Source organism: Girardinichthys multiradiatus, chromosome 8, assembly GCF_021462225.1.
Source record: "Girardinichthys multiradiatus isolate DD_20200921_A chromosome 8, DD_fGirMul_XY1, whole genome shotgun sequence".
NCBI lineage: Eukaryota > Metazoa > Chordata > Actinopteri > Cyprinodontiformes > Goodeidae > Girardinichthys > Girardinichthys multiradiatus.
In genome coordinates, this window is record NC_061801.1 from 41,946,430 (window position 1) to 41,968,621 (window position 22,192).

The 22,192-nt window shown below is 39.0% G+C and overlaps 2 protein-coding genes across 4 annotated transcripts in view; both read right to left on the reverse strand.

Annotated features, from left to right (window-relative positions):
- The window catches only part of LOC124872120 (septin-2-like), a 78,211-nt gene that overhangs the window by 19,953 nt on the left and 36,066 nt on the right, over window positions 1-22,192 (reverse strand). The window lies entirely within an intron of this gene.
- Window positions 12,798-21,447, reverse strand: LOC124872110. Its single transcript, XM_047371805.1, has 3 exons — window positions 21,401-21,447; window positions 17,702-19,195; window positions 12,798-15,367 (listed from the first exon to the last, which is right to left on the reverse strand). The coding sequence occupies exons 1-3, from the start codon at window positions 21,406-21,408 to the stop codon at window positions 13,756-13,758; spliced, it is 3,114 nt and encodes a 1,037-aa protein (XP_047227761.1). The 5' UTR covers window positions 21,409-21,447; the 3' UTR covers window positions 12,798-13,755.

Sequence of the window (22,192 nt, forward strand, 5' to 3'; positions counted from 1 at the left end):
AATGTTGTGCAAAGGTGGACTGAAACAAAACTAAACACAGTAATCAGGGTGAACATGAAACCGACAGTTCCTAGAAAACAGGTAAAAAAAGGCCCAAAACTGTCAAAAAAGCCCTTAGAGTATGAAGAACAATCCATCATTATTGTAAATTATTTTTTTAGTGGGTCAGATCAGTGGCGCCATCAGGGGGGGGCAGCCCAGTCCCCCCCCCCCCCCCCCTGGGAAGTTGTTGGTTGAACAAAGCTGAGTTATCCACGCGTCAGCGAACACACCAACTGTTCCTGCACTTTTGTTCATGTAGCAGTAGTTTTAAGTCTGCAATATATACTTTTATTTTCATTTTAATGGTGTTTAGTAAATAGTTAACATAAACATTATTATTTTTAGTGAATTCATGTTAAGTTATTTTGTGATGTTTTTCATTTTATAAAAAGAAAATAAAAATGACTCAGACTGAAATATCAATTTGTAAAAACAAACAAAAAAAAATGCTCTATGATAGTTCCTATTTTACAGTAATACTACAACATCACAGCAGTTTTGGATTTTGGTTTGGCTCCTCAGAGATCTTTAATGGCCCCATTGGGGTCCCCCCTGTGAAAACCTTCTGGGGGTGTCACTGGGTCAGGCTGAAGGATTTGTCTGAACAGTTCTTTAAAGGTTGATTTTTTTCAATAGAACGGTTCCTGAACTGATTACTACAGTAAACACATTGGAGGGATTCTAATGGGGCTTTTAACATGGAATTAAAACCAGATGTTGGTAACAACCCAGGTACTTTAAACATACTAACAAATCAACATATCATGAAGCATATTATGAAGGGGAAAGCAATCAGTTCTCTTCAGGACTTCAAACCCTATTTTCTACAAAAACAACAAAGACATCAGTTAGGAAGATGTTTCTAATCTTCTCAATGTTCCAGTAAACAGTGCTGTGGCCAGAATCTGTTAGTGGAGAAAACATTGTTTCACTAGAAGCCAGCCATGAGAAGATGGTCCTTTTAGGAGCTCTGACAGGAGTCGAAACAATATTTAGAAGATGGCTTCAGAAAGACATGGAATCAGCAGGTACAGCTGTTTCCCAGTTATGGTCAACTGCTAAAAAAAAGGTACTGCAGGCCATTTGGACAAGACAACAAATTACTGTGAGGGTATCGTCTGTTAGGATGAAACAAAATCATGTCTCTGGATGTCAGTGACACACACTGTGATTGGAGGAGAAACTGATCTAAACATAATCAGAGAAATACCAGCAACATGTTCTTTTTATTTAGCAACAAAACACCATGTTGAAGTCTGGAAGTGGGAACATCATGGTATGGGGGAGGTCTGAAAGACTCCATATAGTTGAAGAAGGGATGAGTGGGGACATGTAGATTGACCAGACATGGTCATATGGACACAAAAATTAACAACAGTATCTTTTCGACTCCTGTCCGGGGGTCTTTCTGCATGGAGTTTGCATGTTCTCCCCATGCATGCGTGGGTTCTCTCCGGGTACTCCGGCTTCCTCCCAAAAACATGACTGTTAGGTTAATCGGTCTCTCTAAAATTGCCCTTAGGTGTGAAAGTGTGTCTTGGTTGTTTGTCCTGTATGTCTCTGCGTTGCCCTGCGATGGATTGGCGACCCGTCCAGGGTGGATCCCGCCTCTCGCCCATAGACTGCTGGAAAGAGGCACCAGCTCCCCGTGACCCACTATGGAATAAACAGTATAGAAGATGAATGAATCTTTTTCTGTATTGAACAGTTTGAATAAGTAGCACGATATGGTTTCAAAATAAAAGCCTAGTTTCTAAGATAGTATCTGATTCAATACAAACTGGAAGAAAAACCTTTAAATAATAATTAAACATTAATAACTATAGAGATTTATTTTCAAACTTTGTCTTAAACTAAACAATTAATTTCTTAAGAAAGGCAGGACTTTACAGATTAATGGCGCTTTCCAATATATTGGTGCAGAATCCCATGAGCAGTACTGTTTAAAAGTTTAAAGATGTACAATAATCAAGTTCACAGTGATGTTTCCAGTCTGTTCTCCATCTGAACCACCATGAGAACCATAAAGGTTGTTTTCTAGGTATTATTCAGATTATTATTGATCCCAGATCAGAAGCAGCTGAGAGGAACCAGGACCTTCTAGCAGCTAAGTTAGGCCATGTTCTTCAAAGCCACACATATCAATGAGGTCAGACATAATAATCCATCTCTTAAAAGGCTTTTTATTTGGATCCAACATTAATTCCTACAGTGAACCAGCTTTAATCTTCTTGCTGTAGAGAAACATGAAAACTGTGGAAAAATTGATTTCCTAAATTCTTATGATGTTCAGAAACATCTCCTCTTGCCTTCAAACACCACAAATTATCCAAATTGCTCTTATTTAGTTTCCTTTTACAAGAATACAATACAATGTTGAAAATATGTTTTAATGGTTTAATCAGTACAGATTAAATAAACTTTATTTGTTACCAATGAATGATTTTGCTACTTATGTTCTCTGCATGATGAAGAAGTGGTGATGTTCACTCCAGTCAGGTTTTTGTCACTAATCAGAAACAAACAGTAAAGTTACTGATTTTATGCCTCTAAGTGTAGTTAAAGTCAGACATTACCCACTGTATATTGCATAATACACATCAAAACTTAAAAAGTAATTACTTTGTAATATTTAGGGAAGAATTAAAATGGAGAAAACATGAGTGGCATCATGGGAGCTCTTTGTTGAGCTATTAGAGATAAAATCAGCTGTAAAAACATAAATTCATGTTCAACTAATTATTTAGATCTAATTATTTTTCCAGCACTGTAATTTAACTGATTTCTTTAAAGCACCAGCATAAAAATATATATGTCAGCTTAATTTGTAGGTTTCTAATCTAAACTCCTAAGTTCAGGTTCTGATATCAGGAAGTTTTCCTACCTGCGTTGTCAAACTTCTCAACGTTCAGTGAAGCTGAGAAGGCTGAGTTTTATATTCTGTAGGAGGAGGAGGTAAAACTTTGGTCACATGATTCATTTAGCCTTCATTTGCCCCCTGAACCTTTTGTTGCCTGGTTTGATTGATGAAGTCTGTCCTGTAGCTGCTTGGTAAACTCATATTTTAGTTTTATTTGCAATAAACTTGAAAGACAATAGGAAACAAGTATAAAGCATAAAATATGATTTATTTATTTTAATGAGAACTTTAATAGACAAACACCCAAATATAAAAAAAACGGACAAATTAGGGATTCAACTATTTTGTCGTCTTTGTTATTTATTTTAAACGAAGACAATCTGGGAAAGAAGGGATTTAATCTAAATGACATAAACTAGTCATGGGTCTTCATCTAACTTTCTAACTGGTATTTATGGGCCACCAACAGTAAAGCTGCTGTGTCTAAAATACCTTCTGCTTCCTGGGTTCCTGCAGTCACACCAGAAATATCCGTCTCATCACAGGCTTCCCTTGAATTCAAAATAACTGACCATGGTGAACTTTAAACAGTTCAACTATGAATATCAGTGGATGACTTGACTTATTCTCCTGCTCAGACACCAGGCATATTTCTCTTGTATACTTTTGTTATACAGATTATTGTTCAATAAACACTCCTTGTTAAAACATTGACTATTATTTTAGGTTTTAACTCTGTCTTTGCAGAGTCCTTAATGACAGCTAGGAGGAGGCTCAGTATCACTGTTATCCTCCCAGTTATCCTAATATAAGTATTTTAAGCTTCTAGCAGAAGAGGAGTATGACTGTCTCCAGTATTGCTGCATGAATACATTTTTGTAAAACATGTTGCTAAGCGGGAAATACCAGTTTTGGAAATAAATGTCTCTTCAGTAAACTGAAACTAAAGATTTTCTAGCATCTTCATAGATTTTACCCTCATTGCTTTGCTGTCAGAAAACTCTTGTTTTTATTCTCTTCCACTGATCTAAATCAGACTTGATGGTTGGTGTCACGTCTCTTCACATAAAACATTCTTAAAATGCCCAACATACTTTCCAAAGGTGAATTTCTGGACATTCAAGACATTATTCCTAGTAATAATGCATAACAAACATTGACGATATGAGCAAACCAATCTTGTGGCCTTGCACCTACAGCTCATAATTCATGGGGATGTTTTTTATTTGTGGTTCATTTCGATTAACTTCTACACATTTTACAGGTCCAGTTTGCTTTACTGAAACAAATCAAGTTGGGAATATATTTATTGAAGTCGACATGAATAAATGAATAAATGAGCCAAAACACACACCTTACAATAAAAACACCTTTTATTTGTTATTACAAATAAAAGGGATCTTAGCACATATTTAGATGTTAAAATCTTCTTTATTTTCTTTATTCTTCTGTGAGAAATTATGCAAACTTCAAGAAATGTGTTTCTGGTGATTGGAAAGAAAAGCCAACTTGCTAACAAGGATCTGATTATTAGGACGGGGGAGATTTCCAACAAGAAAAAGTTTTTTCTTTGCTCAGCAGAGAGGAGAAATAACTTCTGTTGGATCTTCTACATGCACATTTGTTTACGTGGATTTATTATAAAGGTATTTTACTTTGTTACTCATATTTACAGGTGCTGGTCATAAAATTAGAATATCATGAAAAAATTGATTTATTTCAGTAATTCCATTCAAAAAGTTCAACTTGTATATTATATTCATTCATTACACACGACTGATATATTTCAAATGTTCATTTATTTTAATTTTGTTGATTATAACTGACAACTAATAAAAAAACAAAACAAATTCAGTATCTCAGAAAATTCGAATATTACTTAAGACCAATACAACAAAAGGATTTTTAGAAATGTTGGCCAACTGAAAAGTATGAGCATGAAAAGTATGAGCGTGTACTGCACTTAATACTTAGTTGGGGCTCCTTTTACCTGGATTACTGCAGCAATGCGGCGTGGCATGGAGTCGATCCGTCTGTGGCACTGCTCAGGTGTTATCAGAGCCCAGGTTGTGCTGATAGTGGCCTTCAGCTCTTCTGAATTGTGGGGTCTGGCGTATTGCATCTTCCTCTTCACAATACCCCTGTCATAATGTGGGTTTCTGTTGGACCAATATACAGGGAAGAACTCCTGAAGCTCGAAGTTTGCAGGTAAGGCGACATTTTGCTGCTCATGGCTGGACACGGATAGGGTACCAGACATGCACACAAACACAAACAACACACAAGGAACCAGCGGGGAACAAAGGAAACAAAACGGGCTTAAATACAAAACTGGACAGCAGGGGGAACCAATGACACGCGTGACCAGACAATCAGGGGAAAACACAGAACAGGTGTGTGATGGGGGGCAGGGAGACAGAAAACAAAGGACTAGACCAGGTAAAATAACAAAACATAAACTCAAGAACTCAAAACATAAGCAGGTATGACAACCTCATAGATTTTCTATGGGGTTAAGGTCAGGTGACTTTGCTGGCCAATTAAGAACAGGGATACCATGGTCCTTAAACCAAGTACTGGTAGCTTTGGCACTGTGTGCAGGCGCCGTCCTGTTGGAAAATGAAATCTGCATCTCCGTAAAGTTGGTCAGCTGCAGGAAGCACGAAGTGCTCTAAAACTTCCTGGTGGACGGCAGTGTTGACCTTAGACCTCAAAAAACACAGTGGACCAACACCAGCAGATGAGATGGCACCCAAACCATCACTGGACCTCAAGCAACATGGATTCTGTGCCTCTCCTCTCTTCCTCCAGACTCTGGGAAATTGGTTTCCAAAGGAAATGCAAAACTTACTTTCATCAGAGAACATCACCATGGACCACTCAGCAGCAGCCCAGTCCTTTCTGTCTTTAGCCACTTCTGACACTGCCTCTTGTTCAAGAGTGGTTTGACACAAGGAAAGCGACAGCTGAAACCATGTCTTGCATAAGTACAGAGCTCTGTGAACAGCCAGCCTCTTTAGCAATGACCTTTTGTGTCTTGCCCTCCTTGTGCAAGGTGTCAATGGTCGTCTTTTGGACAACTGTCAGGTCAGCTGTCTTCCCCATGATTGTGTAGCTACAGAACTAAACTGAGAGACCATTTAAAGGCCTTTGCTTATAAATGGTCTCTCAGTCTGGCACAAGGTGTCTTCAATATTGAACCTTTTCACAATATTCTAATTTTCTGGGATACTGAATTTGGGGTTTTCATTAGTTGTCAGTTATAATGATCAAAATTAAAAGACATAAACATGTGAAATAAATCAGTCTGTGTGTAATCAATCAATATAATATACAAGTTTCACTTTTTAAATGGAATAACTGAAATAAATACATTTTTTTCATGATATTGTAATTTTATGACCAGCACCTGTATGTTGCACAGCAGGAAATCTGAGAGTTTTCTTCCACTGCAGCAGAAGATGATCCGATTAGTAAACTGAAACCGAAGCCGATTTTTAAACCTCTTAATAGTTTTTCCAGAAGGTCCCTGATTGCTCCGCTAGACTGTGGTCTCTGGGCTTTCTTCAAATAACACATGCTGGAATAAACAAAATGGACCGTAATGATGTCTCTTCTCAGCCATTTAAAACATCAGTCCAGTAGGAGAATATACGGCAGTGTTCACAACCAAGGTGTTCAGACAAACATACAATTTTTACTATGAAATCTTCCTCCAACACAATTAAAAGTAGCTGAAATATTTAATCAAGTGAAAATAAAACATAACTCTGGTAAAAAGCTGCTTGTTACACTCTGAGGTGACATTTGAAGCAGCAGGGCTGCGCTGGGGGTCTCCAGCAAAACAAAATCTGTCAAATGAGCCAAATGACTTTACAGTCTGACCTTTCCTTATTGTTACTGTGAAACAGAGGCTTGAAAATGCAACATATCCCTGTTTAATTTATAGCTGTAAAAACACACCATGCTTTAAGACACAATAAAAGAAACGAGGACAGAAACCACTGTGTCTTTTCCTCCTGACTGATGCTGATTTTTAAAAAAAATTCAATTTAGTTTCTTTGCTTATCTGGAGCTTGGTTTCCTCAGGTAAAGGTTTGGAGTTCTTATTACTGTCTAATAAAGGGTTTACACAGACAGGATGAGTAAGCATACACCATACAACCAGAAACGACTCGGTTATCACACTATAACTTGTTATTACTCTAGAACCCCGAGCAACATCTGAAGCTCTGCATGTCTCACTGTCTCAGTTAAGGTCAGAGGTCAGGATTCAACAATAAAAAAGAGAGACTGGGCCACAATGACCTCCATGAGAGAGTTCCAAGGCCAGAACCACTGCTGACTCAACAGAACACATTAAAAACTAAGAGCATTTCAGATGAATAACATCAACAGTCAAGCATGGAGGTGGAAGTGTGGTGGTGTGGGGTTGTGTTGCTATTTCAACACCTGGATGACTTGCTGTAAGTTGTATTATTTATCAGTTATGTTCTAAAGGTGGTTTCAGGGTTTCTTGTCCTGCCGCCAGCAGCAGTCTGACGTGTTGCACCAAAATGTGACAGAAATGTGTGAGAAATGTTGAGTAGTTCCACTCAGCAGGTTGAGTAGGGTGTAGCTGACAACCAATGTTTTATTGTGTTATTTTATCCGACACTTCAAACATGCAGTCCTGAAATATTTCTGCCAGTGAGTGTTGGTTTTCATGAGATGTTTATCTTTGTTTTACTTCATCTTCATCTCCCACTTTGGTCGTTGTACAAAAACTTTATTCTTATAAGTGACGAGAAAAGCTAATCATTACCTGAGTCCAGGTTTCGGGCTGCCATAGTACAGCAGATATTCCAGCAATGTCCCTGAGACAGAGAACATTGCTTATGTCTGTCTTCTCTGTGATGAGTAGTTTAAACGTCTCAAACCTTGTGTCTGTCTCCAGTCGTGAGTCTTTTGAGGACATGTCCAAATCAATGGTCTTTGGAACTTGAGTCCAGGTTTCAGACGGTCAGAGAACAGCAGAGGACATTGCTTCTGTCTTTAAGTTGCCTTGATTCTGCAGATTGATTCATAAAGCAGCTGCAGACACTTATTCACACAAACTTTACATCAGATGTTATATGTCTGGTTCTGATCCACATAGATTTATGATTTTTATCTATTGTCTCACTGTAACAACATATTTTCGCTTTAGTAAAGAGAAACTAAAAGTATTTTCAGCTGCCCTCTTGGTTTTAACATGACAACATTATCTTGTTTGTGTGCAGAGTCAGAGGACCGTGGTTTCATTCAGAACCACTGGACTGAAACACCATGTTCTGGTTGGTGTCAGATGTTTTCAGATAAGATATTGCAAGGCACACAACACATCACATAACTATAATGTAAATAAAACACCAAGTATTCAGCTAATCAGAGCTTCTCTATGGGGCTTGGTGGGGATGATGATGTGTCCTCCTGATGTCTTTGTCAGGTTTAAACAACCTAAAATACTTATAACAACACAAAAAGAAGAGAGCGACAAAGAATTAGTTATATACTCGCAGCGAGGAGAACGGTCAAGATGTGTTCAGTTACAAATCTCGCACCGTTCTGAACAACATCTGCCTGTACCTCTCTTTTTATTATCTTTGGGGATCCCTATTTACAAAAACCTTGTTCTCTAAAGGATGGGAAACAACAGCTGCATCGTAAACAGGTCATAAACTCCTTTATCTTTTAACAACACACTTCCACAGTCTCTCCATCTTCCAGGATCATTGCATCTTCTGGTTAGCGCAATCAGCCTTCATCTTTTATGACCTCCTCAACTGGACCGCTTCCTCCTAGCTAGCTCAGCTCCATTTATGACCTTTGCCTGCAGACAACTCACACATTCTTTACTCACACAAACATCATGAATGGTTATAAAATCAAATAGTTATGTTAAAAAATAGGAGAAACTATAAGACAAATCTTTATTCAATTATTCCAACAGTCTTGTCCTCCATGTCATTCAGATTTTAATGGTACAGCAGATCATGCAGGATTCGTTCTTTTTTGGGTCAGAACCACTAAAATACCTACTATTGAATTGTCAGGATGCTTAGAGGAGCTTCTGGGCCAAACAGGGATTAGTAAACAGGACTAATCTGCTGTTTCTCTGTAATTTTTCCTTCATCTACCTGTTCACGCAGTAATTGTAGAGGATGATGCATGATGGGTTTTGTTTTAAATTTCACAGAAGTTTACATTCAGTTCTGATAAGAAATAGAAAGAAATCTGTCTTGCAGATATGTTACGTATGAGGAAAAAGTACGTCTAACATCAGAACAATGTTATGACTTTAACAGAATCAAAACTATCTTCACATTCTCCTCATTAAAACTCTGAAATAGTTGGTCATAGATGTGTTTAGATGGAACGTTTTAAATGTACAGCATGGCACACAGCAACATGTGGCGGGGGTGGAGGGGTGGATGGGAAGTGCGCAGCGGTTGTTGAGGTGACCTGCGGGGAGACCCAGTGCTTTGGCTTGAATGTCTTTATGTTTGTCAAACTGGTTGAAAAAGTAGGAGAAAAATGCTCCGGCTGTGTAAAGTATGATATCGGTGTCCCACAAGGATCAGTGTCAGACCCTTTGTTATTCAGTCTTGATCTGCAAACGTATGCAGACGATGCTGTAGTACATGTAGAGACTAAATCAGCTAAAGTTATAGCCAACAAGCCACAAATGTGTTAGAGAGAGGTTTAATGTAAAATAGACAAAGTGAATATCTTTTCCTAAAGCTGTGGTACAACCTCCTATTGCTGGGATTCACATTAAAGGTGAATGAACTGACATTCTTAACTTTAAATATCTTACACTGATTCTGTATCAAAATTAGAACTTTAAAAAACACGTAAGAAATGTTTGAAATATATTTTAATTGGTTTTTGAGAAATCAGGAAGTGTCTCTGCACAAGTTACTGAGCTTCTAGAATATTAGGTTGTTTTCAGATTTATGTCTTGTTTCTCCATTCTCAAATAGTCTGACCCGTTCTCCCTTCCTCCCTGTCCTCCCTGTGACTGGTGGCTTATTGAACTCTATTAGAGCTTTCTGAACTTCCTCTACATGAGATTGTACCAAACCAGTCCGCATACTGTTTTTAGGCTATTGTGTTTGTCTGCAAAAGCTACAAATTAGCAGAACATTCTGTCAGATTATGTGACGTTCCTTCAAATTCAATCTAAGAGGTTTGTTAAAGTCTTCTCAGTATTGTAGTAACTGATTAGGATGTTCTTTACAGTAACGTGTGTCTGATATCTTGTTTTGGCTGATGTTTCTTTTTCTATATTTAATAAAAAAAAAATTTCATGACTGTTTTAAGCCTTCTGCTCATTATGTTGAGCTGCTGAGGGACTGCAGACCTTAAAGTTGTAATCTGCTGCCACTGATGTTTGAGCTGTACACATCCCTCTTTAGATGAAGTATATCCTGATACACAAAGGCTTTAAATTCTGCCTGCTATCAGGAGATGAGGACATGAGTCGTTTGACTTCACCTTTCGTTGTTCTTTGTCCACCTGGTCGGTAACCAGGTTTGTTTCTTTACTCAGTAGAATTTTCATCCCAAACTGAAAAGACATAGAAGCAAACCTGACTTGCAAGTATGTTGCCCATCAGGAAAGACAAGCTGCCTTCACAGTAAACAATCTTATCATTTATGTATGTGTTTTACAAAGTCAGTAGACCGCTACAAAACACATCACCTGTTGACAAACCTCTATGGGGGCTGTCAGGAGTGTCCAGATAAGGTATTTAGAAACAGACAGCATTTTACAAATGAAACATTGATTTTCAAACTCAGTAAAAATCATTTATTTTGTGTGAGTGTAAAGAAATACAAAGCGGTCCTTCCAACCCTGTAAACTGAGTCAGAAACAGATTTTAACTCTGAACTGTACACACATCAGTACTCTGGGTTTGAAATGAAATCGATTTATTTATGAGCACCTTTAAAAAGAAGGTTGGCCAATGAGCGGGACATGTAGATGAAACCAGGTATAGTTGGACAGAGCAGTGGCACAAAAAATTCTTAAATAAAATGATGAAATGGACAAGAGTGTTCTCCTGTCAGCTGCTCACAGGGACCATTTTTTCAGAATACAACTCTGAATACATCATCACCAAAATCCAAAGAATCCAAAGAAAAATGACTTTTTTCTCTATCCAAGGAATGCAATGAGGAACAATAAAACTGTAAAAAAAAACTGTACAATAATAAAACCAATAAAAGCACAAAAAGATCACAAATGTCTAAGAATAAAATTAAATGTGGTTTTCAAATGTCACGAGGTGAAGAGGTCCAGATGTGTTCCAGAGATTGGGTGGAGCTCTGATGCAATGGATTTACCTCCTGGTATTCTCCTTCAGGATTTTTAGGAAAAGAGCAGAATTCATGGTTCAATTAAAGCAGCAAACAACCCCAACCATCACACTACCACTGCCGTGTTCTGAAATGAACACCTTTCTAAAAACTCCACTTATGTCTCATCAGTCAACAGAATATTTTTCCTAAAGAGTTTCTGGAAAATGCCTTTGTCTACTTTTGGGTCAGCAGCGGTTCTGGCCTTGGCACTTTCCTGTTGAGGCCATTTTTGCCCAGTCTCCTTCCTATTGTTGAAACATGAACCTTAATGGATTTGTCCAGATTTTTGGGGGGTTTCATCTCTTTGTCAGTTTTTGCAAAGTAGTTCAGCTCCTGTTGTGCTTTCCAGGTCTCATAACATTATTATCCTGATGGACTCATGAGGAGCTGATGGGGCGGATCGATACAGGCTGATGCAACAAAACTCCACATGGAGAACCAGATGTCTGACTCATCAAACAGCAGCAAATGTCACAAGTGTGTCTTTTAATAATTGAAATGGTTAGCATCTGGCAATCTAGCATAGTTTACTTTTGATATAAACATTTTCAGGTTTATTCATTTTAATAAATAAAATCAGCTAAAGCTTCCACTATTTTGGTGTATTTACCTTTCATCACGATCATGGTGCCATGAAATCCTTCTAGTCCAGGTAAGGAAAACATCACTGATTTCATCCTCACAGAATTGCACTTTAAAAAGTCCAGACTGAAGCTTTACCTGAAGCAGATGAGGCCTTCAGTGCTTCTGGAGTAATTTTGTCAGGTCAGCCATTCCTTGGATGGTTCTTCACGGTTCCATGTGTTCTCATCTGTGGATATGGTTCTCACTGTTGTTCTGAGGAGTCCATAACTCTTAAAAATGGCTCTGTAACCATTTCTATATGGTTAATATATGCATTAAGATACATTCACTCTGAAAGCAAAACTCCAGATTTTCTGCCCATATGTGACTCATGCTTTTATGATGGTCTGAACAGCAGAAATCTGATTCTTTTCAAATTGGGCCCGCATCACTTTCATATGTGGTCGTAAATATGATACACATCTGATTTATTTCAAAGCGACCTCAGTCCATAGGATCCTGTCATATTTAATTGTGGAGACAGGATCACTGCATTTATCAATGACCTCATCAACATATTCAGAGTAACTAAACTTACAATGAGGCTTTAAATCCCTGCTGTTATTTGCAGTTTTTATATTTGTTGTAAATATTCTGTTGCTGTTTTTATGCAGAATTATACATGCACATTTTGTACATTTTCAAAATAACTCCACTCAGTTGCATATTTGCTTCAATCTTAGTATGCAATTTTTAATAACTGTACAGTATTTTTTCTCATGTTGTAAATTTTTACTTACTTGCTGCTTATATACCTGAATAAAGGATATTTCTATTCTATTCTAATTTTTAACATGAAACCAAGTGAAGTATGAAGTTTTCTTTAATGTGTTTTTGTCAGTACTGTGTTTAATATAAAACTTCTATCAGAAATTGACAGAAAAAAGTTGTTGTTCATTAATCACTTTTATTAACAATTCACACACTTTGTACCAAACAATTCCATATAGAGAAAGAGAATATACAGTATTAAAGTTAGAACATCAACTCAAACATACAAGGATCTAATATTTTAGTCTGATTCCAACTCGTCTTTAAGAATAATCATATTTTAGCCTTTTGAAGTAAGAAATACAACAAATAACAAAAATAAATATTCCTTTATTCCAAAGTGTTAACAGCTGAAAGTCATGAAGAACATTAACTTTCTTCATCCACCTGATTCCACCATATACATGAAGTAATTAATTTAATATTCCATTTCCAATAAGTATTATTAATGCACAAACAGACCTTCAGCAACAACCAGATCTTTATCATGAATTACATAAATAAATTATATTATTAACAAAGAGGTGCTGCTACCAATATGAAACAGTAATCAGTGGTTATATCAGTATTACTCTGAACAGATTTTTAGCAGTTCATGAATTCATAACCAAGCATCATGGTCTAGATGTTAGCTGAGGGGAGATGAAAACGCATGATGAACACGTGTGTCATATGTAATCACCACAGCCAGCAAAAAGAGGATAAGATGCGCCTCCCCAGCTTTTTGTTATGTTACAAAATGAGTTGATGGCTTTCCCATCTGAAGCTCTCCACACCAAAGCAATGCCAGAATGACTAACTGGTACTGATGACATGTCGGAGTTTGAAGAAACCTCCTTAATTTTGTAGTAGAAAAAGGTCTTGAGATTCCAGGTAAACTATGGCAACAGTAAAAAGTTGTGGAAATACAGCAAGCCCAATTCACATATAATTATGTATGGCAAGCACAATGGTCATCCAATGACAAGAGTTGCCATGGCTCACGCTGTAAATCAAACATGATTAGCGAGTAACAGATGGTGTTCAAAGAATGTAGCAGGTGAGTGGTATGTTGTGTACTTTCAGCAAATCTGATTAAGCTGCTGTTAGATTTACTAATTTAAGACCTTTTGAATTTTTTTTGCCAACTGCTTTCATTTTACTCCACACATGCTTAACCTTCGATCTAGTTCCTCCATCCTCCTTGTTTTTCATCTCCTCCAGTTTCTGAATCTTGCTAGACTGTTCACTTTCTTTCAGCCTTTCAATCAGAAAGTCAAAGTGGACATATGTGGACACTGAATAAACTTTCAAGGCAATTTTCTCCAAGTTGACAACATGTTGGTAGGAGTCTTCCAGCAGCTGAGACTTCTCTGCTTTCAGCTTTTTCATGTCTTTCTCGAGTTTTTCTAAAAAATTCCAACCTTTTTCTCGTTTGGATCTTCTTCTAATCTCATCCAGACTTTTCTGAACTCTCTTTGTCTTGTTCACATATCTCCACTTTCCTTTCACATGAGCAGATACAGGACACTTCAAAGAACAAACGGTGCAGCGGCCATCTTTCATCACCTCACAGTCTTTAAGGCTTGTAGAACTTGTGCATCCAGGATAGTGACAGTTCTCCTCACAGACGGTACAGCAGACTGCTCCTTTAAATAAAGTCATCAACCACAAATCTCCTTCAATGGACTCTTTTTCTTTGTAGGCTTCATCAACTTCTACAGCAAACTTCTCATTCTTAGTGTTTTCTTCATGGTTCTGCAGAGCTTCTTGCATCTGCTTAATTTCTGCCTGTTTCAGTTCAGACATTCGGATCCTATCCTGCAGGTTCTGGATGCAGGATGCCAGTCGGATCCGTTCATTGAGAACATCCAAAGTCGTTTCTAGTTTTTGAGGTGCAGTTTTTCCCAGGAAGGCAGTAAAGCCACTCAGTCCTCTCCTTGCTATTCTATCAGCATTTTCCAGGTATTCTGGTTCGTCTGTTCGCTCATCTTGTTGACAGTTATTAAACAGGAAGTAAACAGGTTGTTCCTTCTCATCTTTGGCACATCTAATATCTGCAGCTTCGAGAGCCTGAAGCAGGTCCTTCGGCCTTCTTCCACTGGAGTGAGTGACCAGGGCTACAATGTTTTTCTCTATGTCTTTTCCAAACAGAGACATCACTGAATCGAAGATGTACTTCAGTCGGTCACTCAGACGATTCACGCTTGACTTCAGCACCAGACCCACTGCATCAAGTTCATGAATGCCATTTTCAGATCGAAACAACTCGAACAATCTTTCACTGACGATGACATCATGTTCAATCCCTCCGGTGTCTCCATATCCAGGAGTATCGATGATGGTCAGAGAGAAGGGAAGAGTTTTACTTTCAAAACCAAAGATCTCGTACACCATCACATCTGAGGTCTGACTTTCTGTCTGATTTCTGTTCTCGTCTTTTACAATCTGAAACCAGACTTCATCCTCAAACTTCACTCCCATGGCGTGGTTGACCAGAGCGTTGATCAGAGTAGACTTCCCTGCTCCTGTTTCACCAACAAGCAAGATGCTTTTATTTGGCTTGTTCAGCTTTTTTTTACCAAATGTCACTTTGGTCAGAGTCCCAAAGGTCTCCTTCTTTGTTCTGAGCTGGTAGACCGCAGGAGATCCGGAACGGATCAGAACACTGCTGGGAAAGATTTGTTGTGGAGATTTGTTGTTAACCCTGCAGAGAAAGCACACCATTTCTTTTTAATCTTTAAAAATAAGATGATTTTACTGAAGTTTTAAACCGCACTTGTTGCCCCCTGCTTTCCCGGGACCGAGCCACAGGGCAGCAGTCTACGCAGAGACGCTCAGACTTTTCTCTTCACAGACACCTCTTCTAGTGTCGCTGGCGGAAGCCATGGCATTTCTAGACCAGCTGAGAGACACAGTCCCTCCAGTATTTCCTCCAGGTTGGCCGGGCCTGGGGGTAGGCATGGCCAGCAGGACCATGTCATGGCAAAAGAGAGAGACAAAATCCGCTGGTCCCTAAACCAGGCCCCCTCCGGCCCTTGGCTGCACCTAGAAATCCTGTCCATGAAAGTTATGAACAGGATCGGTGACAAAGGGCAGCCCTGCTGGAGTCCAACATGCACCGGAAACTGGTCTGACTTAGTGCTGGTAATGCGAACCAAACGCCTGCTCCACTTGTACGGAGCCTGGAATTCCCCCTAATAAAGTGGTCTCGACTCCGTACTCATGGGACACGGTGGAATGCCTTCTCCAGGTCCACAAAACACATGTGGACTGGTTGTACAAACTCCAATGAACCCTTGAGCACCCTGTAGAGGTTGTAGAGCTAGTCCAGTGTTTCACAGCCGGGACGAAAACCACACTACTTCTCCTGAAGCAGAGGTTCGACTATCAGCTGGACTCTCCTCTCCAACACCCTGGCATATGTCTTACCAGGGAGGGTGAGGAGTGTGATCCCCCTATAGTTGGAACACACCCTCCTGTTCCCCTTCTTGTGAAGGGGGACCACCACCCCGGTCTGCCAGTCCAGAGGCACTGTCCCCGACTGCCATGCAATGTTGAAGAGCGGTGTCAACCACGACAGCCCCATAACATCCAGAGACTTGAGGTACTTATGGCGGATTTAATCCATCCTGAACCCCTGCCACTGTGAAGCTTTTTGACCACCTCTGTGACTTCAGCCTGGGTGAAGAACAAGTCCAACTCCGACTCCCCAGTCTCTGCTTCCACCAGGGAATGCGTGACAACAGGATTGATGAGATCCTCGAAGTACTCCTTCTACTGCCCCATAATGTCCCCTGTTGAGGTCAGCAGCCTCCCACCCCGACAAGTTAAAATCATGTTTAAAATTTGCCTTACCTGCTTTCAGTAGATTAATAGTTTTTTAATGTTTAGTTTTATACCATAATTTTAAACCTCTGTTCTAATTGACTCAGATGATTTGTTGAAGTGTGAAACACATGTAAACTGTATGAATGATATCAGTTGTGATGACATTTGAATCCGTTTCTTGTTAGATTTAGAGGCTAAAACTATGATGAAAACTAGAGTAGTAATGACATTTTTATTTATGAATAAATAAAATGAACATATCTGATAAAGTCAAGTTCCATTTGCTGTGAATAATAACACACTGTAAGTCCAGCTTGTACTGTCGTTACTGATATAACTGACTGTGTGCTTCTGGTTTCAGTTGGCCCAGTCGCTCCACTGTTTATTCCAGTTCAACAGTGTGACTGTTCTTTTAAATGATGAAAGCCCCTATGTCTGTAATATTTTGGGTCTGTTATGCCATCAGGTTCTGGTGGTAAGATGTCTCATCTTATGAGGCTTTTTTTTTAAATTGAAAATACAGTTATTTCACTTTTGAACATTTTGATTGGGTTGAAACTAAAGATTAAATAGGAAAATACACATTCAAACATAGTCTTTACCCGCTTATCTATGCAGGGTCATTAGCGTGGGGGTGCCTAAGTCCAGGGGTCATTGTGTGAGAGGCGGGTTGCTTTCTGGTCTCCTGTCCATGACAGGGACACCTGAGGACACACAGGACCGGGTAACACTCAGTGTGATTTGGTTCATCCATCAAACAGGACAGGTCCAGACTGCAACGAATAATCAGGACTACAGAGAGAATCATCAGGGCTGACCTTCCCTCCATCCAGGATTTAACATGTCTGCACTTCCATAACCTGCCTCTCATTCTCTTTATATAATAAACACTGGGCTGTATGCACAAACCCACATAGATACAGCTCCTTTATCCTTCATTTTATTCCCTCTAAAGTTTACATAGTATAGTTAATATCTGATTGCTGGATACCCAAGTCAAACTCCTTGTTTGTGTGCACAGTCTTAGCCAATAAAACTGATCCTGATTCTGTTAATTAGACACAGAACTACCAATTTAAACTAAAAATGCATATAAATGGATTGAAATCTTTTATGTTGACCAAACTACTATGTCTTCTGATAAACATGAGACAGTTTACTTAAAGAACATGCTGGTAAATTAACTTATAAAACTGGTAATTGATCATACTTGCACTCAAGCAGGGCTTTGGCTCTTCCATCCATCTGCTGGTCTATCTCCTGCAGTCTCTGACGCCTCTCTGAATCTCCTTTTTCTTTCATCTTTTCAATCAGGAAGTCCAAATTTAAGTAGAAGGAAATTGAAGAAACTTTAAGGACAGTTTGATCCAGGCTTACAATTCGTTGGTAGGACTTTTCTACCAGTCCTGTCTTCTCTGATTTTAGGTTTTCCATTTCCTTTTCCAGAATTTCTAGAAGGTTCATCTTTGTATAGATGGATGTCTGCTTCTGGTACTTCTTTAAATATTCCTCTTCGGTTCTCTGCACCTTTTGTGTCTTGGTCACATAGCTCCAGTTGACTTTAACATGTGCTGACACAGGACATCTCCTGGTACAAACAGTGCAGCGGCCATGCTGTATGACCTCACACTGGTCAGCGTTCAGGGCCATCGTACACCCAGGATAGTGGCAGTTCTCCTTACAGACGGTGCAGCAGACAGCTGCTTTTAAGAAGAACATCTCACCATCGATAGGTTCTTTCTCTGTGTAGACTTCATCTACTTCTATGACATTTTCATCCCTTTTCTTCTCTTCTTTGTGTTTCTTCAGTGCTTCTTGAAGCTGCTTCATTTCTTTCTGTTTGAGTTCATTTAGTTTGATTTTCTCATGTAGGTTTTGGAGTGAGGCTGCAAGCCTGATTTGTGAGTTAAACCCAAACTTTGCCTGCAGCTGTTGAGGTGAAGCCTTTTCAAGAAAAAACAAGAACTGACTCATTCCCCTCTCAGTCACCCTCCATGCTTGTTCCAGATCTGAGCTAGTTTCCTCTGTTCTGGCCTCATTCTGATGGATGTTGAATGTGAAGTGGAGAGGCTGGTTGTTCTCATCTTTCACACATGCAGCGCTTGCATCTTTAAGAGCTTGTAGAGCAACCTTAGGTGTTGCTCCATCTGAGTGTGTGATCAGAGCCACAGTGTTGTTTTGAATGCCTTTTCCAAACAGAGACATTATTGAATCAAATATGTAGCTCAGAGAATCACTCAGCTGATTCTCACTGGCCTTCATCACCAGACCCACTGCCCAAATCTCACCAACTCCATCCTCAGATCGAAACAAGTCAAACAGTCTTTGACTCACAATGACATCATGTTCAGTCCCTCTGTTGTCTCCACATCCAGGAGTATCAATGATGGTCAGAGAGTGGGGCAGAGCTTTACCTTTAAAATCAAAGATGTCATACACAATCACATCTGATGTGTGGCCATCCTCCTCCTCTTCCTCCACAACCTGAAACCAGACCTTCTTCTCAAACGTGCCTCCCATGGTGTAGTTCACCAAAGCATTGATCAGAGCTGATTTTCCCGTCCCCGTTTCTCCAACAAGTACGATGGTTTTATTTATCTTCTTCACATCTTTTTCACCTATAGTCACTCTGGTCATTGTTCCAAACTTCTGTCTCTTAGTTTTCAGTTGGTGGACTGTAGGAGGCCCTAAGCTGATCAGAACACTGTGGAAATAATCAATTCACAGGAAAATTAATGCCACATTTTAAAGCAAATTAATAACATGAGAAACTATTGTTTCACAAATTTTCAGGTTTAGATTTTTGTTCTCAAATAATTGTCTAAACTGTTATTAATTTCTGTGTCTAAGTTTGTTCCCTGAATGTCTCCAGGTCCTGACCCTAAAATAATTTCATATCTATTGTTCATGATTTTATGAACAGCATCAGATAATAATAACTGATATGGACCTGCGGTTGGATCCAAGCTGAAGTTGTAGACAACATGGAAATAGAAATCTAGGTGGAGAAGTTCCTTCAGGATGTTCTTAACTGCTGCTGGAATAAACATGCTGGTATTCAGATGGAAAAGCTATAAGGTTCAGTTCCTCCAGGACGAACAACACTGGTCGCGTTTTAATCCTAACTCTGACCTGGCTAACGCTTTTAATTCTTTTTATTGTCATTTGTATATCTGTGATTCTAACGAGGAATTCCAGAAACTTATCTCTGAACCTAAAGATAGCATCAACCTTCAGGGTCTGAAAGGCCTTTTACTCCGTACAGGTGAACAGCAGCTATGTTTTAAATGATGTATGCGGACGTTCAGTGAAATCTTGTCCCAATGAGTTGAATCCTGTTTCAGTATATCTATAATAAGTCTGTAATGGGACCCATTTCAGGCTTTTATTGGTGGATTTTACCTTGGCTATGGAGACAATTTAACAGCATATTCTAATAAAACGCTAGAAAAGTTTGATTTAAGTAACAACCTGCTGGGTTGGATCCTGGATGTTTTAATGAATGGCACACAGAGAGTGAGTTAATAATTGTCTCTCAGATTTTAAATATACTTCCACTAGGTCGCCTCAGGGCTGTGTGCTGTCACCTCTACATTTCATCCTGTAGGCTTAGAGCAGACATGACAACAGATCGGTCTTCTCCAGGAGAATGAAAGCAGCTGTGGTCTGGAGACTGATGACCTCTTTCCTTGGTAGGAGTCCAAAGAGATGATCATTGATATTAGGAGGAAACCTCACCATCACACAGTCACTTTAATTAAAGGTGAGGCCATTGAGTGTGCATTCTACCAAATCTATTGGGACTAGTGTAGTTAAATGAACATTGAAGCCAGCTGTGAGCCAGTGTGCAAGAAGGCTCATCAGTGCCTCTTCTGTCTAAGCAAACTCTGACTTACTTCTTAATTTATTTATTTATTTTTTGTGTGTTCTGTCCGGCAGAGTAGCACTCAGAATTTCTGTCTCCTGAATCTAAACACTGGTGGGTATGTGTGAGCGTGCTTGTGAATACAAGGTTTCCCCATTAAAAGTATGCAAGAGTGAGTGTTAGGAGCCACAGACCTGCCCCCTTGGACCTGAGGTCCATGGTGGAGATCTGAGCCACAGACACCCAAAGGCCCCTGAGAGCGCAGACGCCTCAAGAGAACCACCGCTGGCACTACCACAACCCCCCCAGAGAAGAGAAGAGGAGAATCCCTGGAGAACCACCCAGCAGCCACAGTGGAGAAACCCCAGGGAGCTACAGCGACGAGCCCACAGGCCCCATCAGCCATGGACCCAGAGACCCGAGACAAGCAGCCATCGGGAGTGAAAGCAGCCTCTGCCATTTTAATGGACTGCACGTGTTTCTTAAATGGATTTTAGCTTTTATTTAACTTTAGTATTTGTTGACAAACATTTTGTAGTCATGTTTTAAGTTTTCATCTTATTTTTACCAGGGTCTAGTTTCATTTTATTTCTACTTTTATTTTGGTGTCATTCCCTGCATATCTGTTTTTTGACTCATTTATCTTGATTATTGAGCCTTGCTCTCCTCTTCTGTTTTCTTTGATTTAATTTGTGCAGTCTTGAGCATTTTGAGCACTGTTGTATATAATGGTTCTGATTCTGTAGAGATGGTTTTCTTTTCCAGTGTGTGTGTTTGTGTAAGTGGATTTGAACCCTGCAAAACACATTTGTCTACAGGTACAAATAAACTAACCTTGAACCTTGAAAAACAGGAAATAAATTTCAGCTGATGGTCCTGCTCTTTATTAGTTTACAAAACTGACAGTAAATATGATTTAGCAACTAAAGCACCAGAACACAATTTATGGAAATATTCATTTTACACACACATTCTGCAGTAATCAGAAACATTATATATTTTCTTTTCTCGTGTTAAACAAATGCAGTTTTTTATTTTACTCACGAGTCCATGACGTTATCTTCTACTAAAATCCTTTAGAAGATATCCGGATAGCATTTCTAGAAAACACATATAACAGATTTTTTAATGATCAATAATTAAACAGGGTATAAATAATGGAAAAAACAATAATAAATCGTGTATTGTTTTTTATGTGGTTAACTCTCCAGTTATAGGGGTCAGGATCTTCCTGTGTGAGGGGCTTTATGTTTGAGTTTCTCTGCACTTCCCTGCTTTACAGTTGCTGTTATTTTGGTTCATTCATTGTAGTTTAGATTCATTCTGTTACTACTTCCCTGAATCCCATGTTCATCTGCATTAATTAGCCTACCTCCTTCTGTTTTCCTGGATTTCCTGAAATTGTCCTGTTCCTTACTGGTTACCTGCTCATTTAATGGTTATCTCAGCATTAGTAATCATTTAATTATGAGCCAACTGCACCAGCTGACAGGGGTATGATTTGCTCCGGAAAACAATTTTACAATATTTCAGATATTTATTTGTGTAGAGTTGAATAATTAGACAGAACTGTGACTTGGTGCTTAGAAACCTACAGTAAAAGCAGAGATCCGAATTTGTATTGGGTCCAAACATAAGCAGCACTATTCAGGTGAACACAGTTGAGAAATATTAAGCAGCACATTTGAAATGTAAGATGAGGATCAAACAGTTTACAAACTGTAAGATCGGCTAAAGTTAAAAATCTGGTAAATTTGCAGAAATATAAATATGATGATCAGGTAAACACCCAGTTTCCTTTTTTTTCTTCACACAGAAAAAATATGTTATTTAAAT